We start from the raw sequence: 22,197 nt of genomic DNA on the forward strand, positions 1-22,197 counted from the left end.
TTAAGGTGGGTGTGGCTTTCAGAGTATGGGGCGATGCGCTCCGTCTCTATATCTCCTCTTCCCCTCTCACTCCTTCTTTGCCAAGCTACACGTACAGTCTCTTTCTTTTGCTCAGTTACCAAAACACAGTCAAATGTGCCAAAAGTTGGATTACCATTCCTATGGAAGTCATGTATGTTTGACCCATCATTGGGCTATGCTGTCATAAATCTACTGGGCCCTCTGACAGGCGACACCTTTCTCCAGCCCTGACATGACTTACCTTGAATTCTATCTGCTTAGGCTAAACTACAATGGCTGGCCCAGGCCTTTCTGGAATTGTGTCATATTTATTGATTATGTCATATCTTAAACCCAATCATGTGCTATATAATGGATGAAGACACACGTCCCTGACAATTAAAATGTATTTGCCTGATGAAAAAACTGTCATTTTCCCATTATAGGGAAGTCACTTTTTGTAAAGTATGACTTAGTGACGCCCGAGTCTACGTGTGTATTCGTGACACAGACTCCAGAAAATCAATTGTGAAGATGTAAACCCTGCAGTGTCACACAATCATTCAACAATTTTCTACCTTAGTTTGTGCTGTTCAGAACTATTATGGTTCAGTGTTGCTGAAATACAACACACACACCCACACACACACACACACACACACACACACACACACACACACACACAACTGACACATACCCTGGCCAAACAGAAGCAGGCCTGCATGCGGACTTTGTAGAAACACTGTTCTTGCTCTAGGATGTCTGTCAGAGCCAGTCTGGAGGCAGGAGTTGGGAACTTCTCCAATGCTGAGATGGCCTCCTCCTAGCAGAGAGATAAAGTAAACGTTCATCTGATGAGCATCAAACTGGAAGCTCTGGATGTGGTTTAATGGCATTGTATCCTGTTCAAATCCAGTACAGAATCCAGTTATCAAATCAAAAGCCTTTCAGTAACTAATAGTTACTTTAAAGGATTTGATAGGATTTTGATTTGTATAGTATAGTATAGTTACTATATGTAACTTTGAAATGTTTCTGAAACTGTGTAATGTTCCATCTGATGATCATAAATGACCTGTAACAGCAAATGAGACTAACAGTGAAAAGAACGCTATTTTTATATAGTTTTTATTAAAGCCTTTGCCCGGGTCCGATTTTCCCCGCGAAGTCACACATTCTACGGCAGGTAGACGGCGCTACAGTCACACATTCTGATGGGTCACAGATGTTGGCGTAACAACGGAAAAGCCTGTGTTATTGTATCTAGCCAGGTAAAAGGTAGCAGGAGATTTCTTTATATAGGACTTATTGTATTTTTATTTTATTTTATTACTGGGGCAGGCCATCACAGGAAAAAAAGGAAATTAAACGAATAACAACTAAAAGCTAAAAGGGAGAGTGACAGATGTTTTTTAACAGATGGAGACAATTACGGGATTGTAAATGATTCAAAACCAACCCCGAATTGGCCTTCAGGTATGTAATATGTCTATTTCATTCATAAAATTACATTAAAATGCGTGATGTGGTTGTCAGTACCCTACATCAAATTACATCCCTCTTCCATTTAGCGCCCGGTTTTATTTCTTTTCAGTCCGTGTTTGTGTTGGCCTACTATTTTCTTTCCCCTTGTCCCCCTGTACTTGTGTAAAGCGTCCGTGGGTTTCGTGAAAGGCGCTATATAAATCTAAGTTATTATTATTTTTACGTTGGTTGCTACCACAAACTCTTAATGCTTCGGTTTGTGACACAGCGACAGTGATAAGGTTATCCGGTTTAGCTCACGAGACATCCAAAGTAGGCTAAGTTACCGTATGCAACACTCGAAATGCAACGATGGATCGGTAACATATTCTCTTATTGTATATGAATGATTTTCTGTCTGAGCAAAATATTCATCGCAACTATATGACCTCCCGGTAACGCTAACTCAGTAATCTACAGTGGGAAATACAGCACGGTAAAGAAAAGACAAGTGTGGTAAAAACACTACCGCTTCTGTCTTAAGCGGACGCTAAAATCAACACAAACTGAACGTTACAGTGGAAAAATCCAACCTTTAAGGACAACAATTTTCTTTGTGAATGAATAATGTATCGTAAATAAATAAATGTTCTTCCTTAAAATACAGGGGGCATAAGTAAGTGAAATTCCTCAAAAGATTGAGGTAAAAAACTGAACAAACTGCAGGGTGATATGGTTCATGTATAGGATAATAAGTTAGGTCAGTGATTTAGAAATGTTAAAAAAAGGCCAGTGTGAAGGACTGTACTCTTGCCATTAGCCCACCTGTGCAACGACATCCCTCTCATAGCGCAGCTGATACTGCCACATGAAGTCCGCCTGCTCAAACTCCACCTTCCTCAGAATGGACATGTCTGGGTCAATCCGGATCCAGAGGAGAGGAGAGTCAGCACTGCACACCAAGCAGGAGGCAAACACATGAACAGACAGTTAAGAAAAGTAAAGTACACCCGAATCCTGCACTGCATCCAAGCTGTTTTCCAGAGATCTTTCTACTACGGTGGCCGACAGGGGCAAACGCACTGCAAGTTAAGAAAACACATGCAAATAGAGAAAACACATGCAAATAGAGAAAACACATGCAAATAGTGAAAACATCGAAATTAATTTGACAACACATGCGCAGCATTTAGCAAACACGCTGCAAATTCATACAACACAACCAGATACACAAACGCGCTGCAAATACAGAAACGGTGCAAAATGAAAAGCACACAAACCCCGAAAACAAATGCAACAGAAAAACGCTGCATCCAGTTTACACGACGGAAGGTGAGGTTATGTCAAAGAGAGTGGATATTTAGTTTTCCTAATCTACATATATGGGCTTACTATTGTTATCTAGCAAGCTCTTGTAGAAGGCAGTCCTGATGCTCTTTTATAACACTGTAAAAGACTAGGGCCAAACGAACAAATAAATATGCACCTTTTATGTCACCCCTTTACTACACTTCCAAAACAAACCTCTCATCTGCTCTCTCTCTCTGGGCCCTATTTTAACGTTCTAAAAATCAAAAAATGGGCCCAGGTGCATTTGCTATTTAAACAACGTGGGCGCTGGACAAAAACTGACAACTGCGTCGGTCTTAAACTAGCAAAGACACTTGCGTGGGGCTTTGCGCTGCGCTGTGCCGGTTGCAAGATAGGGTCTTAATTCTCTCCGTGGGGTCAAAAATCAAGCTGTTCTACTTAGCGCTCCTCCTAGTGGCCTGGAGAACTTCCGTCGTGTAAACTGGATGCAGCCTTTTTGCTGTTGCATTTGTTTTCGGGGTTTGCATACTTTTAATTTTGCACTGTTTCTTTATTTGCAGCGCGTTTCTGTATTTGGTTGTGTTGTGTGTATTTGCAGCGCATTTGCTTAATGCTGCGCATGTGTTGTCAAATTAGTGCAGATTTGTTCTTAATTTGCTTGTGTTTTGTCTATTTGCGTGTGGTTTTTTTGAGTTGCAGTGTGTTTGCCCCGGTCGGCCACTGTATCTGTCACAAGGTGCGGCTGATGATGATGAGTCATGTGGATGTAACGGCTTAGCAGGTAGAGGCACGGTTTGTTTGAGCTAGAGTAGTCAAATAAGTTCTGAAAACTGTATTTTATATAACTGTAATGCACCTTTAACACCAGGAAAAGACAACATCCACATAATATATTAATTCAATTTCAGGACAATAACTGGATCTTATATCAAATAGTGACAGCGATGAGGTCTTACTCCATGGCCGATAAATCCATGTCAACTTCTTCTCCATTCATCAGAGGGATCTTCTTTTTCTTGTTTCTGTGGAAAGGAACAAACCGAACAATCAACAGACAGAACAGACGAGAGGACTGAGGAGAGAAACAGCAAAGACGGAATAGAGGCCAACTAGATTAACGTATCAGGCGGCGCCACAGAGCCACCAGGAAACATCAAACAAACAGTCAGACATTTACTCAAAGACAACGGGTGGCAGTGATACTGGAGTATGAGGATGAAAACTACTTCTACAATACAACATTACAGCAACCACATAACTACAGCATAAAATATACTATCACCATTAAAAAAAAACATTTTTTTTTAGGGGGAGAGTGTGACTGGTGGATCAGAGCAGACAGCTGTTGGCGATTGGAGCAGAGAAGAAATGAACAGTAAAGTCGTGCTGTGTAGTGAGCATCAACATCTGTCCTGGAGGTAGAACAAAGTCTCCCCCGTGCCTCCAGACCAGTGTTACTCATCGTGCTGCTCTTGAGGCTCCTGTTGCTCGCCAAGCTTTAATTTATGGCTCGCACGGCAGTTAATCATGTGTAGAGTAACCCCCCCCTCCCCTACTTAACATATTAAGTATGCAAAATACAATATTGACAGAGGTGTTGTGCTGTAGTAGGTACCGTCTGCTCTTGGAATGACAAGGGATGTCATGTTTGAGGCTGTTCTCCTCGATCTGCAGCGTGTGGTTGAAGGATCCATCCAGCTCCTGCACTGTCACTTTGATTGGACCCTGCAGGTAAATTTACATATCATGATATGACAACCAAAGTAATAATAAATAATGTAAATGTAAGGGCCCTTCTAGCCCCAAACAAGCAGGGAATCTGTAACATTAGTGTATTCATTTCTCTGTTTAGGTCATGGCTTTTTTAAAGTCACCATGACAGGACTGTTTCAGGAAGAACAGCAATGTTTGTGCCATATTTGGTACCTGGGATAGAAGATTAAAGAGAGGAATTTAATTTAGTCTTTGTTACTCTGCACTGCAAAAAAAAACTACTCCATTCATTGACTAATAGCGTCAGCAATCTTGGGCATTCAGATTAGGTTTGTGGCCAGCAGTATACCTTGATTTTATTTATTTAATTCTCATTTGAACCTTCTGTTATATATATAAAAAAAAATAAAAATAAAAAAAAACATCCACCAACTTGTTGTACTTTAGCTGCTCTAGACACAGACATCACATCCATTCCACATACTGTTTCTGAACACTCACCACATATTTCTGAGTTCCAGATGATGTGTAGTCCTGACGGATCTCCAGCTCGAGAACGTTCCTCTTCCTGTTAAAGGCAAAACTGCCAAAGAACTTCACCACAGAACTTTGGTCTCTGGGTACGAAAAGGTTAAAGTTAACCGAGAAAAAGTTTCGGTACCGATACCTTGACCTTGATACCAGTTCCTCAATGATACTCTTTTTGAATACCAATTTTATAAAACAAAAAGAAATTACAACATTACGGCACAAATCTTTGCATTTACTTCAGCATCTACTACATGACCTCATCCCTCTGTAACGTAGAGTTTTTCCTGCGTGTCTCTATGACGTGCAACGTTAGACAGCCAATCACAGACATCATTAGATCTTGGTAGAAGCGTGCTGCATGCTGACTGGCTCACTGACGCTGATGAGATTTACTCCTTAGGTATTGAAATTGGGTATTGAATGACAATATTCGATACTTCAGAGGCAATTCGGTCGGTGTCTAAAAAGTATTGAATTCGTACCCAGCCCTACTAAGCATTTAACCTCTATTGCTCCCAACTGTGTTAGGTCATTAATAATCACTATATGTGTTTGCAATCAGAGATCCATTACAGGTAAAAGGATACACCCATTGTTTGATGAGGGGGCCTATGTCTTTGCCCGAGACGTTGGAGATGGATTTGAGAAAGGCGTGAGTAGACAGAAGCATCTGGCTCCACATGTGACTCTGGTACTTCTGGGATGAGGCTGTGCTAGCCAGGCTCAGAAGCTTGTTGAAAACCTATAGGACGGCAGCAGAAAACAGAGAATTCAAATGAAGACAAAACCAGTTGTTTTTTTTGTTATGGAGTTCACAAATTCTGACGTTGAATCACAGAGGCAGAAGAGGAGAAAATGCTGCTTGTGTCTAACCTGTAACATGAACTCCATGCTGATCCTGTTTTCTATCAGCCTCATCACTAGATGGGCCTTACACTGGAACATCTTGAAGTACTCCCAGGACAAGGTGTGGGGGTGCTTGATGGAGAAGTGAAGGTGGGGAGTTGGACTGAAGAGAAAAATGTTTTGTCAGTGTGTCATGTATATATCTAATTATATACTGTATGATCCAGGAAAATGACCCGTCACCAGGGTCCAAAATTAGCACCATCTACTAGCAAAATGCTGGTAAAATATGCAAGTTTGCTTCACTCACCAGCCAAAAAAACAGTGGTAATCTATTGAGTGGCTGGTACAATTTGAACATTCAATAGCCATTTGGCTGGTGGACAAAAGAGTTAATTTTGGACCCTGCCTGTCACTTATACTTCACATGTTCAAACTAAAGAACTCTAATGGACTGAAATTGAATGTGTTACTTGTCCTTCTCTTTGCCTCCGGTGAAGGTTGGGTGCAACAGAACCCCTCCCATCTTTAGTTCATATTCCACAATCTTGTCCAACTCCTGGGAAACAACCAGATAACATGTATTAACAAACAGCTCAGGAAATAATTCAGTCATTTCATTTCTGTTTTATATATACACACTTCTTTTTTTTTTTTTTTTTGCATCTCATGCACGTTATTTGTGGGGCAGCAAATAACTATTATTTTGACTATCAATTTATCTGCAGACTACTTTTCGATTCATCATTTAGTCTACAAAATGAAGGGCTGCAACTAGCAACCTTTGTCTTTATTGATTCATCTGTTGATTATTTTCTCAAGTAATCATTTTGTCTATAAAATGTCAGAAAATAGAGAAAGATGTCTGCTATAATTTCCAAAAGCCTAAGATGATCTATTCAAATTGTTGGTTTTATCTGACCAACAGTCCAAAACACAAAATATTCAGGTTACAATCTGACATGACAAAGAAAAGCAACAAATCCTTACATGAGTAGCTTTAACCAGGGAAGGCCAGAAAAAATAACTAAAATGACTTAAAAGCGATTAATTGTATGTTGAACAACTAATCGATTGACTTGTCATTACAGCTCTAACGAAATGCCAATAAGTGACCATCAAATAACAAATAACCATCACAACTTCCCAGAACCCAAAGTGATGTCTTAAAAAGGCCTAACGATATATGGCAGAGAGAAGCAGGACACACTGTAAAAATAACGTGGTCTCTGTAGACAGCCCAGGCTCCACAAACGCCAACAAAAACAAACTGCGCCAACAAAAACAAACCAACCTGCACCACCAAACATAACAAACAGTGTTCCAGCCAATAACCGACAAGAAGGATTTGGGGGTGGGGGTTGGGGGGTTAGTGTGCAGAATGGAGGGGGAGGGGACGGGATGAGGAGGAGGGAGGGGCGAGCTAGCCTCCGTTTTTTTGACAATCCTTCAAACGTCAACAAGAAGTGACGTCACCCAACATCGCTTAGAGCACCTTTAAAGTGATCTTTCCTGGCACTATCGGAAGTGTTTCGTAGTGGAGGTAATCTGCCTGAACTAAAGAGGGCCTCCTCTAACGACATAAGACATGGTTACGTGTTTATCAACTGTTAAGGTTATGGAGGTTCAGGGAAACTGAGTGCTACATAGGGCTGAACAATTTGCCAGATGTTGCGATTACGATTCGGTTTAGCTAAAGTTCAATATTGTCTGTGTAACAAATAAAACATGTCATGGAGCATTATAACACGAGACACCATCAAAACTGCTCTGTATTCTTATGCAGGGATGGGAACATAGATATGAACTGCCGGCAATAAGTGTTTTTCTTTTAATAAACATGGAACACTGAACAGTCAAACAGAACATTTAGCACAAAGGCTAAAGTTATAACAATAAACAATTCTATAAAAAAAAAATATCAGTACTTTCCTGTAAACTGAAATGTGTGATATGCCTCCGTTCAATCAACATATTGCACCTTCTACAATCATGTAAAATAAGGTAATACAAAATAAATGACAAATTCAAATAATTATTGCACATTCGATAAAGTCTTTACAATTAGCTAAACGCATTCTTTCAAATCGCGATGAAATCGTTCAGCCCTAGTGCTACATCACACAGCTGAGGTAACATATTTAGTGAGTGAGGCAACTGTTTAAACCAACATATAGGAACTACATTGACAAGATGAGATGCATCAGGATAGACTCAGTTTAGCAAGTGATGTATTGATCGATTACACATCACAAGTTGAGAAAGTAAATGGACTGCATTAAGTAAGGACTAGTCCCGCTTTGCCAGACCATCCACACGTTGTGGAGTGGAGGACGGTCTGGCTAGTCCACACAGCATTCCGGGATGGGAGAAAAATGTGCTCTGGTTTATTGGCATTTCTTTAAACCAATCATCATCGTCATGGGCGGCACTAAGCTCCGCATGGAGCCGCTGTAAAATAATTGTGCGAGAGAAAACTCAGATTGGACAGATAGTCTAGCTAGCTGTCTGGATTTACCCTGCAGAGATCTGAGGAGCAGTTAACCATAGTCCTCAGAAATCCACCGGAGTTTAGAACGCCAACACAAAGAAAGAGGAAAGTAACAGATATCGGCGAAAATACATGCATCCGGCGGAATTTCCTGCAGCACCGGAGCAATCCCAGAAGTGGAACGTCGTGGATATAGACTAAGTAAGGACTAATCCACTGACCAATCTCCTGGAGAAAGTGTGTAGGAGTTATGACAGGATAAACAGGTGAAACTAAAAGTGTTACCTCTTTGATCCAGTGCCGGTACTCGTTGACTCCAAAGGTCTTCTTTAGGTAGAGGCCGTAGATGTAGCCTGAGATCCCCTTCAACACCCACTCATCAGCCCTTCAGAAGTAACAACATAATATGTCAAAATACAAATCAATTAAAAACATAGGGGTGAGTTTAGTTCCCTTCATGGTTTTTTGGTAAATGTACAACCTTTCAGGAATTATTCCAAATGAATGGTAGCAAATGAAGTGCAGTTCAACTCCATGAGTTTGAAGTGAATTAACTTCAGAGCAGCAATTATTCAGACTTAAAGGGCCTCTTCTTATGATTTATGGCAACTAAGAAGTGTGAAGCTACAATGAATATGCATATGAAATATGAACACCTTGAAACTGAGAACTGAGACCCTGTTGCCCACAAAGTTTGGAGCTCTTAAAAGTTGACACCCTTTTTTAATTATTTAAGGCCATACTTGTGTTTTTGTGTTATTGGAAATATGACCCTTGTGGTATTCCAAGGAAAAGACTTGGCAAACAACTCTTATAAATGTATCAGCCTGGATTTATTAGCTCGTAAAAAAGGGACACAATACGCTGATTCCACCTTGGTGAGTTCACCGCTTGAGGCTGAACTGAATCCAGTCTGGCTTATGTAGTACAGATGATTTCATCTGTGCATCTGCTATAATCAGCAGAATAGAGTGTATGGAAGTATTTTCCTATAAAAGATGTGATCCACTCTTTGCCCTACAACTGTCTGCGGATCATATTATGATGGATAATTAAGAACCGTCGATTTCTTGTAGCTCTGAATTTCCTTCCTTCATTTCCTTTCTGTCATGACGTAAGAAACCCAAATTCAGGCTTGGAAAGCAGCAAAATGCCCTAAAATACATCATATTGGACAACAGAACCTTCACTATTGGTCAAGTCCATCTTCACATCAGCAGACATTCATCAAGAAGAAAACCTGGTTCCTCTTCTATTAGACACACAGGGCAGGTTTATAATTAACTTTACTATTTGTCAATACAGTTTCATAGATTTGGAGAAAAGAGCAGTTTTTTTCTTTTTCTTGTGCCTTCTTTTATGTCAGACTTTTATGTCCTGTTTTCAATTACAGGCCCCAGTCTGATTAATTGCTAGCAGGCAGCGCCACATATTCCTAAAATCAAAGAGATCTGACTTTCCCAAGGTCTTTCTTACACGACAGCAGCCAGCCCAACAACAACAGCAAACCGAGGCCCCACATCTGATGTGTGTTTAAAGGTCAGCGAGAGAGGAGAGGAAACAGGAAAGTCGGAAACAGGAGAAGAGAGGAGGAAACAGGAGAGGTTTGGTTTTCAAAGTCCCTTTATTGGACCATTTTCAAAGAAGAATCACAATCACAAAAGCTAAGCTGATCCAGTCTCGTTTTCTTCAGTTACGAAACACTGCAAAAATCCAATGTACCTTGTCCCCTTCACATCTGGAACTTTTAATTCATACATAAGGCTGGGTACCAAATTCAATACTTTTTAGGCACCAACCGAATTGCCTACTTCGTATCGAGTATCGAAAAATGCCTCGTCATTCAATAGCCAATTTCAATACCTAATGAGTAAAGCTCACCAGCGTCAGTGAGCAAATCAGCATGCAGCATGCTTCTACCAAGCTCTAATGTTGCCTGTGATTGGCTGTCTAACGTTACACGTCGTAGAGACACGCACAAAAACTACACAGAGACAGGGCTCACATAGTCAGAGCTGACAAATACATAAATACATTCGTGCCGTAATGTGTAATGTTGTAATTTCTTTTTGTTTTATAACATTTGGTATCATAAAAATGTATTGTTCAGGAACCGGTATTGAAGTCACTGTATTGGTACCGGTATCAACATTTTTGAACAATACCCAGCCCTATTCATACATCCATTTTCTCTCCTATTGATTATTGTAACGCCCTCTACTCGTGCCTCAGTCAAGCTGCTCTACGTCGTCTACAACTTGTACAAAATGCAGCGGCCAGACTATTAACCAGAACAAGTCGCCGGACTCATGTCACACCAATCCTTGCATCCCTTCATTGGCTTCCGGAAAAATTCTGAATATAGTATAAGATCCTGTTGATTACCTTCAAAGCATCACATGACCTCTCCACCGTACTAGCAGCACTAGAGAGTGTTAAACTCTGTTAAAGGGCCTCAAAACACAAGCGACCTCCCCCGAATCATTCCGTCAGTCTCTCACCACACTGGCCAAGCTGCCAAGCGGTAACCCAGCGATCCATCATGTCGACGAATACAGTCACTCAGGCCAGTGCTGGCTCCTAGTACGGACAAAATAGCTTAGTTCTGTTGTAAATCTCTAATCACCAGCCTTATATTTATGCTCTGAGGGCTAAACATTACCACACTTCTCAAAAAGACCACACTGTAATTGAGAGAATTGCTGAGCTCTATTGAAAGTGGTTTGTACATTATGAGAGTATGCTTCCAAACAATAACGACAGTAGTTTTCCATTTCATACAAATCTGGCCTCTGAGGTTAATTAAAGTAACGCATTTGCTTCAGAATTTATAACTGATTTTTTATGGCCACACTTAAAAGGTGGCCTGCTGTCATAGAGAGGGGTAAGACACGATGAATTGTACAAATAAGGATAACAGCACACACAGTTGGACAGTCTTTTCATGAAGGCACTGCACCTAGTAGTACACATGGAAAGTGACAGAAGTAATTGTGTAAAGAATGAAATAAAACAGTGAACAGACAGTGAAGTTCAAACCGCCCATACTTTTACAATTCTGCTCACCTGGCCAGTCACTGTGTCAAGACTTTTACAGCACTTTGTTCAATGCACACTGAGCCCTTTAGGCCAGAGCTAGTCTCATAGATAGTTCATGCATGCATGATCAAGAGAAAAAAGCACCTTTGTATTGCTTTTAATCCATCATGTAACAACAAGCACTCTTTTCAAGGACAATGGCTCTTCATTAAATGCCAATCACATTGGTAAAGCATCTTTCAGGGATGACATGTTCTATATTTCACCAACTCAAACTCATCCACTGCTTGCCACCACTGCAATGTTTTACTGCTGAAAAGGGCTTTATGTTTTGTTTAATTATTATTATATTAAAGTTTGTTTCCTGGTGGATGGAGAAAAATGCACACACAGTGCATAGACACCTCTCTTGATTGACACTGTGATTAGCCAATGAGAAATGAGCCTTCAATAGTCATATCTGCCTGTGTGGCTCAGACTTGACAGCCTCACTGTTTAAAATCTCACCATGACATCCTGGAGATGAAACAGCCAAAGAACTGCTGAGCCAAGGCCTGGGCCAGGCAGCGCCGTGTCAGCGGGGTCTGGTCGATGATCGTAGCGCTGTGGAGCAGGTTGGTACTGAAACACAAAGCCAACAAGTCAAGGTGAGAACCAATGAGATAAATACAGCGAATACATATAGTATTACAACAACCTGCCTTAATGACATATTAGTGTAAATACTGCCAGTTGTCTATAGCTGGGGTTGTATTTAGGAAGTCCATATCAACAACGCTCCATTTGCAGGATTGTTCAGGTGCCGCCAGAAATTCGGCCGCATGTCCCTCATTTTCGGCCGGATGACCGTTACCTTCCTCCTCCTTTGTGTTGTCCTTGTGTCTGTCCAATCTGAGTTTTCTGTTGCACGACTAAAACTACTTTTGTACGTACACATGTTCCACCCAAACAAGTTCCTTCCTGAGGCTATGTTGCAGAGGCACCGTGGCTCCGTATGGCGCTTAGCGCCACCCAAGTGAGTGAATAAAGTGAGTAAAGTGCTCATATTATGCTTTTTGGCTTTATCCCTTTCCTTTACTGTGTTATATATTTTTTTTGTGTGCACATTATAGGTTTACAAAGTGGAAAAGCCCAAAGTCCACCCCAAAGGGACTTACCATCTCCAACAGAAAACACTGTTCACAAACTGCTCCAAACAGCTCTGTTGTAGTCCAGCCTTTACTTCAGAGACAAATGTGGTCACTTTGTAACACACGTTATAATGCTCGGCTAGCTGCTAGCGTGGCACGCCCTCATACTCTGCTCCTGACTGGCTAGTAGTCCTTATAGGTAATGAGCATGTGCGACTCCCAACAAAGATGGAACAGAAGTGTGATGCCTCACTCTTTAGCTAAAACAGAGAGCTCAACACACAGGGTGAAAAGAGGAGCTGCAGCAATGTGCAGTACAACAAATATATGGTGTTTTCTGAAAATTAAACCACATAAACCTATTCTGATATAACCTCTAAATACAATTATGAACCTGAAAATTAGCCTAATATGAGCACTTTAAAGAAATGCCAATAAACCAGAGCATGTCTTCCTCCAATCACGAAATGCTGTGTGGACTAGCCAGACCTTCCTCCGCAACGCTGTGGAGGAAGGTCTGGCAATGCGAGACTAGTATGTAGGGGACACGGAACAGGCACGATCCTAACCTCACCTGAAAAGACAGAGAGTCATGCACACACTCCATCTCATGCTTACCTGAAAATACTCATGGAAGCATAGGAAGACAGCTGTACATAGGCCTCGTCCACAAACACAGTCTTGAAGCAGGAATAAGGGTAGCGGCATGTCAGAATCTCCTCGTAGAACTCAAAAATCTCATGTAGGTAGGACATGGAGTGTTTGAGCAGTGGCAGCAGCTGTGGCAGGCAAAAATGGGTCACCTGAGGGGGGGACAGGACAAAGAACGATGGTATAGCTACAACAGATTTCAAAATGTCAGAAAAAGAAAGTGGAGAAAAAGGCCGATACAAAGTTAGCTTTCTGGTGAGACCACAGTGGTGGTAATAGTGTCCCCCCAAAATCTTTTCAGCGTCAAACACTAAAGTTATCGTAAAGTTAACTATATAGTTATGTGTCTGAAATCATTGGAAAACATATATTTACTGGTAAGAAGTAGGGCTGGATCCAAATATCCAACTATACAGATATTCATTTGTTGGGTAAGTATTTTGATTTTCAATTTTGGGATACGAAGATTTTGTTTTGTTTTTCCTTCAATACTGTAATAAATTTGAGAAATATTCAACTTTTGTAGAAACGCAACCCTGACAAGGGATTAAACAATATTTTTGAGCCCCCTTAACGGTTATTTTTAACTCTTGGGTAGTGGGTTGGACAAATTTTATGAGGGGGACAAATCTACCTCTTCGAAATATTGGGGGGGGGGGGGCATATTCCCTGCACCTTGCACCCGCCCCCCCTGAAATCTACGCCTATGATTCTGTCTAAATAGCAGGAATGTCCCCTTTGTGTTTCTTTACTGGATTTACTACCATGACACATGTCCATATACCACACTACCTCACTGAAGTCATCTTCAGTGCTGCTACCGTGTGTTTAGGGACATCTAGTGGTCATTAGTAGAAAACAAAAGGATGGACAAAATATTACTACATCAGGCCTGTAGTAAAAAAACTATTCAGTCGATGTCATCAGGTTTTTTATGTTGAGATAAAGTTAGATGAAGAGATAATGTTCAACAGATGGCTGTAGATTGTTGTGCTGTTTAGCAAGTAATTAATATGTTAGAATAGTGGAGATTTTTTTCTTACTTTTTATGTATACATTTGTTTTTCTGTATTAGTGTTTATCTCATTCTAATGTTTAATATGTTTGTTTGTTTGTTTGTTTGTTTATGTACACCAAGGCAAATTCCACATGCGTGGAACAACATCGCGTTGCTTCAGTTGTTACAGGTACTTTTTATTGTCACATACATGTAGCGAAATTCATTCTCTGCATTTAACCCATTACAGCAGCCATTTACAGCATCCGGGGACCAACTCCAGATCTGAGCCAGTGTATACCATCTCTCAAGGTCTCATCAAGGGTACTTGATGGTATATGTTTTTTGATGGTGGGGGAAACCGGAGTACGTGGTACCCACGCAAACATGGGGAGAACATACAAACTCCACACAGAAAGGCACAGAACAACCTGGACTCAAACCCAGAACCTTCTTGCTGTGAGGCCACAGTGCTAACCATTGGGCCACCGTGCTGCGGTTTATGAAACGCCCTTTGCCAGTTATTTACAGCACCTCAGCCACAGTGTCAGCGTAGGGGAAACTCACTTCAGGGTTGCAACTAACGATTATATTCAGAACCCATTCATGTCCTACAAAATGTCAAAAACAGTGCAAATTTCCCATTAATAATTACCAGAACTTAACCGCTATTTTCCAATTTCTATTCCTGTGTCCCTTCGTTCGTCGTCTCTTTTTACACACTAAATGTGTCAAAAAAATTGGTTTGAGTATTTTTATATGAAATATCCCTTTTAGTGTAAAATTATTTTTCGATGACTCATCTTAAACACGGGTGCGGTCACATAGGTTTATCCAATCAAATGTGATTTGGGCTGACCAGCTATTTTGAGAGGTGTGTGTTTGGATATTAGTCAGCAAAAACCGTTCCATTTCTAAAGAGTGGGGTTGAGATCTAATTTGTTCATTCCTCCCTTACGCTGCTCTTCCTGACCTGATGACGCAAGTGTTTTAAATCTCTCTCGTAATTAAACCTCGTCCACATATTTGTTTCAACCAGGACTGCAGGACTTTCGCCGGCTGGCTAACACTGGCACATTTACAGACATGTTGATCAAAGTGCATTGTCCTTATTAATAAACAAATGAAATGAAATTACAAATGCATCAAATGACAGAAGATAAAGCTAAATGCTCCGACTGCTGTTCCACTGTGACTTCAAACACATGAGCCAGAACATGTAAGGTATTCTGTGCTTACTGTTTAAGTCCAAGCAGATGTTTCGGAAAAGTAATCACACCATTATACCTTTTGCTAGTCTAAAAAATAATCAATATAGACATCAAAATCTGTTCCTTTTCAACATCCCAAACTACAGAACTACAGAAACATCCTCATTTAAAGCCACCACTGGTCACTGCAAACCCACCTCATGCATGTAGGGGTCTACAAGGATTTCAAAGGGCCCCACAGCCAGGGAGATGTTTGGGGCCGCGGTGGGGATGGGGAGGACATAGTGGTAAGTCTTCTTTCTCATGTCATGGGTGTAGATAGTCTCCACCAGATCGCCACAGGACACGGCCACCATGGAAGCATCCACGGTGAACTCCAGCTTCCACGTGCACAGCTCCGAGTAGGAGTCGACGCAGGGGAACCAGAACCTGAGGAAGCAGACACTATGGTGAGCTTTGAGCACATGCACATACAGGAAATGGACAGAGTGCATGTAGCAATACACAAAATGGTTCAATCTCCAGTTTGATGTATTCCACAACTGGCATTTGAATCAACTACTGTAAATCATGGTAAGTCAGTGGTTGCGTCTGAAATCTCCTCCTCTGCCCTGCATACGCGACATGTATACTATCCTTCAACAGGCTTTTGTGTAAATAAACAGTAGTGTGGATCTGTTCGGACGCACCAAGCTGTAATTTTCAACGTCACTTCCTGAGAGCCTCCGTGCCGTTGAAGACGCGTAACCATAGTAACCCCTGCCGACCTCCGCTCTAGCCAGATAACGCTTAAATTACTGAAAGAGGTGAATAACTAGACCAACCGTCGTTTAAATATGTAGAAATGTAAACCAGAGCGTTATCGACGTTACAGAGCTCCGCGGTTTCTATCCGTTTGTTTGGTATGAACGTTGTCGTTGCTACCGCATTGCATTGTGGGATATTTATGCCGGCGTAGTGTCCAGTACTGCATACTGTAATATTTTACCGGAAATAGTATGCAATTCGCGCACTACTGGTTTCATACTAAGGTTTCGGACATACTAAACAAAATCTCACACTGTTTTAGCTACTAAATAAAAAGCATGTTAGTGTGGAATTTCAGACGCAGCCATTGTTTCTAGACCTGGTGGAGTTCTGGTATCCAAAGGAGAACACATGAGCTCCTCGCTCCGCCATGCTGCCTTCCACATCAGGAACAACAAAGTGGAGACCTCCCTTCGGCTGGTCCAGGGAAAACTCTATGTACACCTTCAAAACTTTTAAATCTGGAGACACAAAACACAGTAACACTGGTCTATCAGTCATGACCTTATAGTTCCATGTCTATTAATAACCCCACACTGAAAAATGTTTCACTTGTTCCAGGGGAATTTGGTAATCCACTTCATGTGCCCATGTCAATTTAAACTATCAGGTAAGGGATTATTATTGTGGAATTGTATCCTCTTCGATCTGGTGAAGATGATGGCATTTTAAAGGCCAGTAGTGTACGTGGCATAAACACACTTTGGATTCCTCCTGATCGAAAACAACTCTGCGTGCCTTTTTAATTTGAAGTGGCCGCTGTCTTACCATCTCCTTGTTTCCAGAGTTCAGGGGGAACTTTGATGACCAGCTCCCCATGTCCTGCATCAGGGTCCACAGCACTCACTGCTGCGGTGTACGCACTGGAGAAATAGTTGAGGTTCCTCCTACATAGACACACAAAAAAACATTTACACTAAATGACCATATTGGCACCATACAGTTTCTCTACCTGTATACCCAGCCATGGTCAAATGTTGGCCAGTAGTCCAAATGTAACAATAAAAATACTTTGTCTATTTAATAAAAAAAAAAATAGAAATTAGTTTCCCACATATTCTTAAAATTCAATTGAGAAATCTTTTACAGATAAAATTGCTAGATTTCCATGTTGGGTTTTCAGTTAAATAAATACTCGGTTTATGTATTATAGGATTATGTATAAAATTGTTGCAAAAATCCTGTAAATCTAATTTGACGGATTACAAATGTATAGTCTCACAGAATATATATGATTATATCCCCCAAACCTTATCTTTACAGTCACATTTATTGCCAAACCTGTTTGGAGATTTGGATGGTAAATATCCTGATGAGTAGTAAATAAATTAAATATTGCTAGTTATGAAGCATAAACATTTCAAATTAATTTGGCATGACAGTTTTATTTTGGTTTGATGCCTTGGAGCTGATGAGGCAGGAATGTAAAGACACTGGCTGTGTCTCAAACTGCCTACTTGCACACTTCAAACACTTAGTTTTAAGTATATAGTGTAGATAACGCAAAAAGTCAGTGCACTGAAAGAACCCGGATGACCCCCTAAAAAACGGTCAAAAAGTTCAGTGTGGAACGATGGATCCTACGCGCACTAAACGGGCGCCATCTTGACTACAAAGTGAAAAAGGGGAGGGACCAGGGACGTCGACCGGCAGCTGATTGGACGAACGCGTCACTTGGTCTGGCTTCTCCCGGATTTCACAACCGAGCATAATGGCGGCTCGTTCAGAATACGATCTCGTATTTTACGCCGCCTGCTGTTATGGAGACGTATTTCGTCTCGTCGCTTTGGTGTGTTCCGGGGCACTTCTTTGACCAACTCGGGGAGACCGATCAGTCCAACTGCCTTTTCTGCCGAGGGTCGGCCGTCGGCTCTGTGTGTCTGGGCCTTTAAGCTGACGTTTTTCAGCCTTTCACTCAACCATACAACTAGCTATTGTTGTTGTCGGCCTACTAGCAAAGTAAGTAGACAATGTTGATTTGACAGATCTAATGCAACACAGTAAGATTTCATTTATAGACCAACAACTAGAAGCCTCTGGCAAAAAAATTCCAAGCTATGTCAATTTCAGAACTGCTCATTATTATTACCAGTGCTTGAAGTGGGAAAAAAAAAGGTGCCGGTACTCTCTTACAAATCATTATGACATTTGAGATATCTACAGTGAAAAACAAAACTTGGAGATATTGCTGGTACAACAACAATTTATTGTTATTTATTAACAACATAAATGTATGTATTTATTTTAACAAGTCGTGTGTATGTGTGTGTGTGTGTGTGTGTGTGTGTGTGTGTGTGTGTGTGTGTGTGTGTGTGTGTGTGTGAGATTCTCTTGACAGCTTTAGTCCCCTATCTGTCTGGCCAGCAAGTGACGGGATGCTGCTACATGTTTTGCAGCCCAGTTTGTTATCTTTAAAAACGAGCCGGCTGTTCGTGGAGCAAAAATACATCATTTGGTCCCTTGACCAACAGTGAGGTCATCCATGTGTTTCGTTACTCACGTTAATGTTGACGTTGGTGTCATTGACTAAGGTAACGTTAAGGTTGGTAGCTGCAGACTCCTCATTAACGCTAGCTGTTCCGCTCACATCAACGTTAACGTTAGTTTGAAGCTCGTGAATCGTACCTGATGTTTCTGGTTGGACTTGGACCTCTGTTGACGTGTCTGGCTCTGGCACACGCGTTCTTTTAGTACCTTTCTGAAGCCAGGCTAACAAAACGATTTACAAACTCTACACACTTCTTTTGAGTTTCTAGGTTTTCAGCAGTGAAAGATCTGTTACAATCAGGCTGCAAGCATCAGACAGCTTTTCTGAACTGAGGTAAATCATGTAGTGCCCTCTGGGTAGTGTAGTTTATGTAACGTTAGGGTCAATCTCTCTGACACTGACGCTTTCTCTGTCAGTGGTAGAGTACCGGCTACATGCGAGAAATAGCGGTACACAAGAAAAAGTGCAGGTACGCTTAAGAGTAAAATGTACTACTACTACTACGTACCGGCCCACTTGGAGCACTGATTATTACACTGAATACTCACTGCTTGGACTCATGGTGGCACACCTCCAGTGTCGGGTCATTGTAAATGAATGGGGCTTCCAGTTCATTGACGCGGACCCTGTAGATGCGGCACTGTTTACTGTTAAGCTTGATCCTGTTCAGGTTGACCACTGTGGGGAAAATGGTCAGCTCGACATAGCCCTAAAAGGACGCAACAGAGAGGAAGAAGTTGGTCAAAGGGACTACAATTGTCATCAGTAGCTAAAGTGATTTTCATTGTCTGGATTAGATGAACTACATAAAAAGGGTTTGTTCACCAAGAAATGTTCCAAACACTATTATCTGTGCTGGACTTTCTGTGTCCTTGTTCTTACATTTCACATAATTCTGTTGGGCTGCAGCACAGTAATAATTATCAGAGCCTGTCAGTGGCAAAAACGGCACTTTTAGTGGATGTGAACGTTCACTTTTTCCCCACATTGCAGCCCGATTTGCAGCTGTTGGCTGCAGGGCTCTCGCTCTAAATACTGGTCTAATTTCAAACAATGTCGTTCCCAATAGTTACTTAGGGGGTTTTCACACTTGGTGTTTCAGACCCTCCAAAAGAACTCAGATCTATTAGTCCGTATTTTTTGCACATATGTGAACACTCCAAAGGGACTCAGACCCTTCTGGAACGAACCGTACTCAGACCTCCGTGGGAGGTGGTCTGAGTATGGTTTGCTTCAAGTTGGTGTTACGGTTCTATTCACCTGTACATTGTGAACACAACACACTTCAGGTTTGTTTTGCCTTTTGCCCTGTAGGTATTTTAGCCCTGATGCCACATCAGAAAGAGAACTGAGTCCTCTTTCAAGTAAACTGACAATGTGAACGCAAAAAAGAATTGAGTCCCTTTGCTGTCGGTCCATTTTTTGGTCTGAGTTTGGTCTGTTTAAAAAGCACTAAGCTAAAACTTAGGAGAAGGGCTGGACAATATATCCATATTATATCGACATATGAGGCTAGATTTCGTCTTACAATTTGGATGTCGTAATAGCACAATATGACACAGGCAAGTGTTTTTCTTTTCATGGTTTTAAAGGCTGCATTACAGTAAAGTGATGTCATTTTCTGAACTTACCAGACTGTTCTAGTTGTTCTATTATTTACCTTTACCCACGTAGTCATTATATTCACATTACTGATGATTATTTATCTAAAATCTCATTGTGTAAATATTTTAAGAAAGCACCAATTGTCAACCCTACGATGTTGCTGCAATATCGACATTGATGTATTTGGTCAAAAATATCCTGATATTTGATTTTCTCCATATCGCCCAGCTCTACGTGGGAGAATAGGGTCCAGGTTGAAAAATACTGACATTTTTCTTTAAGTCTGACACATAAGCCTTCATCATATCTAGCAAATACAAATTATGAATCATTAGACTAACAATTTAATAAACCTGAGTTATCCGTGTAATACTATGTGAATGAGTGTAATGTGTAAATAGGTGTAGGTGGCCAAAAAAGGGTTGAACCCTTGTCAAGCAGTCAACTGTAACAATGGGTGCAGCACTGGATAGGATGCACCTTGGTTTAATATTAGCCACAGCAGAATGACCGTTGTATATTATATTTGGTACTGTAACGTTATATATACTGTAACTTCTGTAGTACTCACAATGACAGACTTCCTCTGGAAGTTGATGTTGTTGATGCACACCACCTGGTGGGTCGTAAAAAGCAGTGACAGGAGAACAATGTAAATATGTGATGAACTTAACGGTACTCCCTCTCATTCAATAAGCAGAGCACTCTGTACTCTATGTACATGTTACTAATGTTAAGCTAACGTCATATTTGCCCTACTATCGACTGCAAACCAACACATTCATTTAACGGCAAGGACCCAATTATACAAAAAATACTTATAATTTAAAGGGGCGCGGGCTCTCAAATCCTTTATCTTTCTTCCTGTTCATCTTCGTTGCAGTTGTGTCTTGACTGAAGTTCCAACATGCCCGTGATGTTTCCTTCTTCCCCGCAGCCGTGTTGGGCTGACTATCCTAACGTTAGGCTCTCTGTATTCGATTTGTATCCCCGCAGATTGCTGTACAGTGTTTTTAGTTCAGCCGCAGCGGACTTATCCATAAATATAAGTCGGCCATGGCCAGCAGTCGGTGGTGTGTGGAGAGAGAATAGTTCGTATAATGATTGCTGCGGTCGCCGGGGACCAAAACATCCAAATATGTCCTCACAATCTGGCTGCTGACAGCATTGTGGTGGCGGCTCGAGTGTGTGCAGCCATTTTGTTAGTAACCTTTGACCTCCCGCGTAAAAAATAAAACAAATATGTATATTGTTTATATCCAGAGACAACCACCAACATGTACAGCACATATATTACAGTCGGCATGTAATTGTTTAAAAAACAAATGCGAATAAATCTAATTTTTATATTTAAAAAGAACAAAAATGCTTTGCTGCGTCATAGCGGGGCGTACACTGCCCGCCTTCCGAGCAGTGCACAAGAACCGCGAGAGCGCGCACAATGAAACGATAGTTTACAGTGATTCATGTGTTGTACCCATGGTTTGTACCACAGGGGGTACTTCTCCTGTTGGGGGGTAGATTGTGGAGCAGCTCAGTTAATTAAACAAAATAGAAATTGTGATTTGATTACAAAAATATATCAGCAGTTATACCTGGTTAGCTGAAAGTATTGACTTAACAGTTCAAATAGTTAGCTAAAAGTAATAAATAAATAAATAAATAAATGGTAGAAACATTCAGCTTTACTCCCAAGTAGTATGATTGCTGACCAAACCAACCTAGATCTTGACGGTTTAGTTGTATGAAAAAAATTATGATATACGCTATTGTGTAAATAATAATAGTATACATTTGGACCCAAAAAGGTTGGGGACCACTGGTTTACATCATGCACTGGGTCCGTCTGCAGCCTGCAAGTGTGGAATGGAATGCATTCTATTCAATGTTAAAAAAAATAAAAATATGCAATA

General features: G+C 41.0%; 1 protein-coding gene across 2 annotated transcripts in view; it reads right to left on the reverse strand.

The window, feature by feature from the left end:
* The window catches only part of taf2 (TAF2 RNA polymerase II, TATA box binding protein (TBP)-associated factor), a 36,969-nt gene extending 15,475 nt beyond the window's left edge, over positions 1-21,494 (reverse strand). For both annotated transcript variants that reach the window (XR_013502165.1, XM_078253613.1), the window contains exons 1-17: positions 21,107-21,494; positions 20,856-20,910; positions 19,228-19,388; positions 16,960-17,078; positions 16,511-16,652; positions 15,582-15,813; positions 13,144-13,328; positions 11,903-12,016; positions 8,642-8,741; positions 6,339-6,424; positions 5,893-6,028; positions 5,607-5,761; positions 4,990-5,104; positions 4,391-4,500; positions 3,732-3,797; positions 2,290-2,416; positions 698-823 (exon numbers count right to left, since the gene is read on the reverse strand). Coding sequence is in view for 1 of the 2 variants with exons in the window: in XM_078253613.1 (XP_078109739.1) it covers positions 698-823; positions 2,290-2,416; positions 3,732-3,797; positions 4,391-4,500; positions 4,990-5,104; positions 5,607-5,761; positions 5,893-6,028; positions 6,339-6,424; positions 8,642-8,741; positions 11,903-12,016; positions 13,144-13,328; positions 15,582-15,813; positions 16,511-16,652; positions 16,960-17,078; positions 19,228-19,388; positions 20,856-20,910; positions 21,107-21,156 (2,079 nt within the window). In the remaining variant the exon portion in view is untranslated. The remainder of the gene's footprint in view (positions 1-697; positions 824-2,289; positions 2,417-3,731; positions 3,798-4,390; positions 4,501-4,989; positions 5,105-5,606; positions 5,762-5,892; positions 6,029-6,338; positions 6,425-8,641; positions 8,742-11,902; positions 12,017-13,143; positions 13,329-15,581; positions 15,814-16,510; positions 16,653-16,959; positions 17,079-19,227; positions 19,389-20,855; positions 20,911-21,106) is intronic.
* Between the last annotated feature and the right edge of the window lie 703 nt (positions 21,495-22,197).

The sequence above is a fragment of the Sander vitreus genome, chromosome 6 (genome assembly GCF_031162955.1).
Source record: "Sander vitreus isolate 19-12246 chromosome 6, sanVit1, whole genome shotgun sequence".
Taxonomy (NCBI): Eukaryota; Metazoa; Chordata; class Actinopteri; order Perciformes; family Percidae; genus Sander; species Sander vitreus.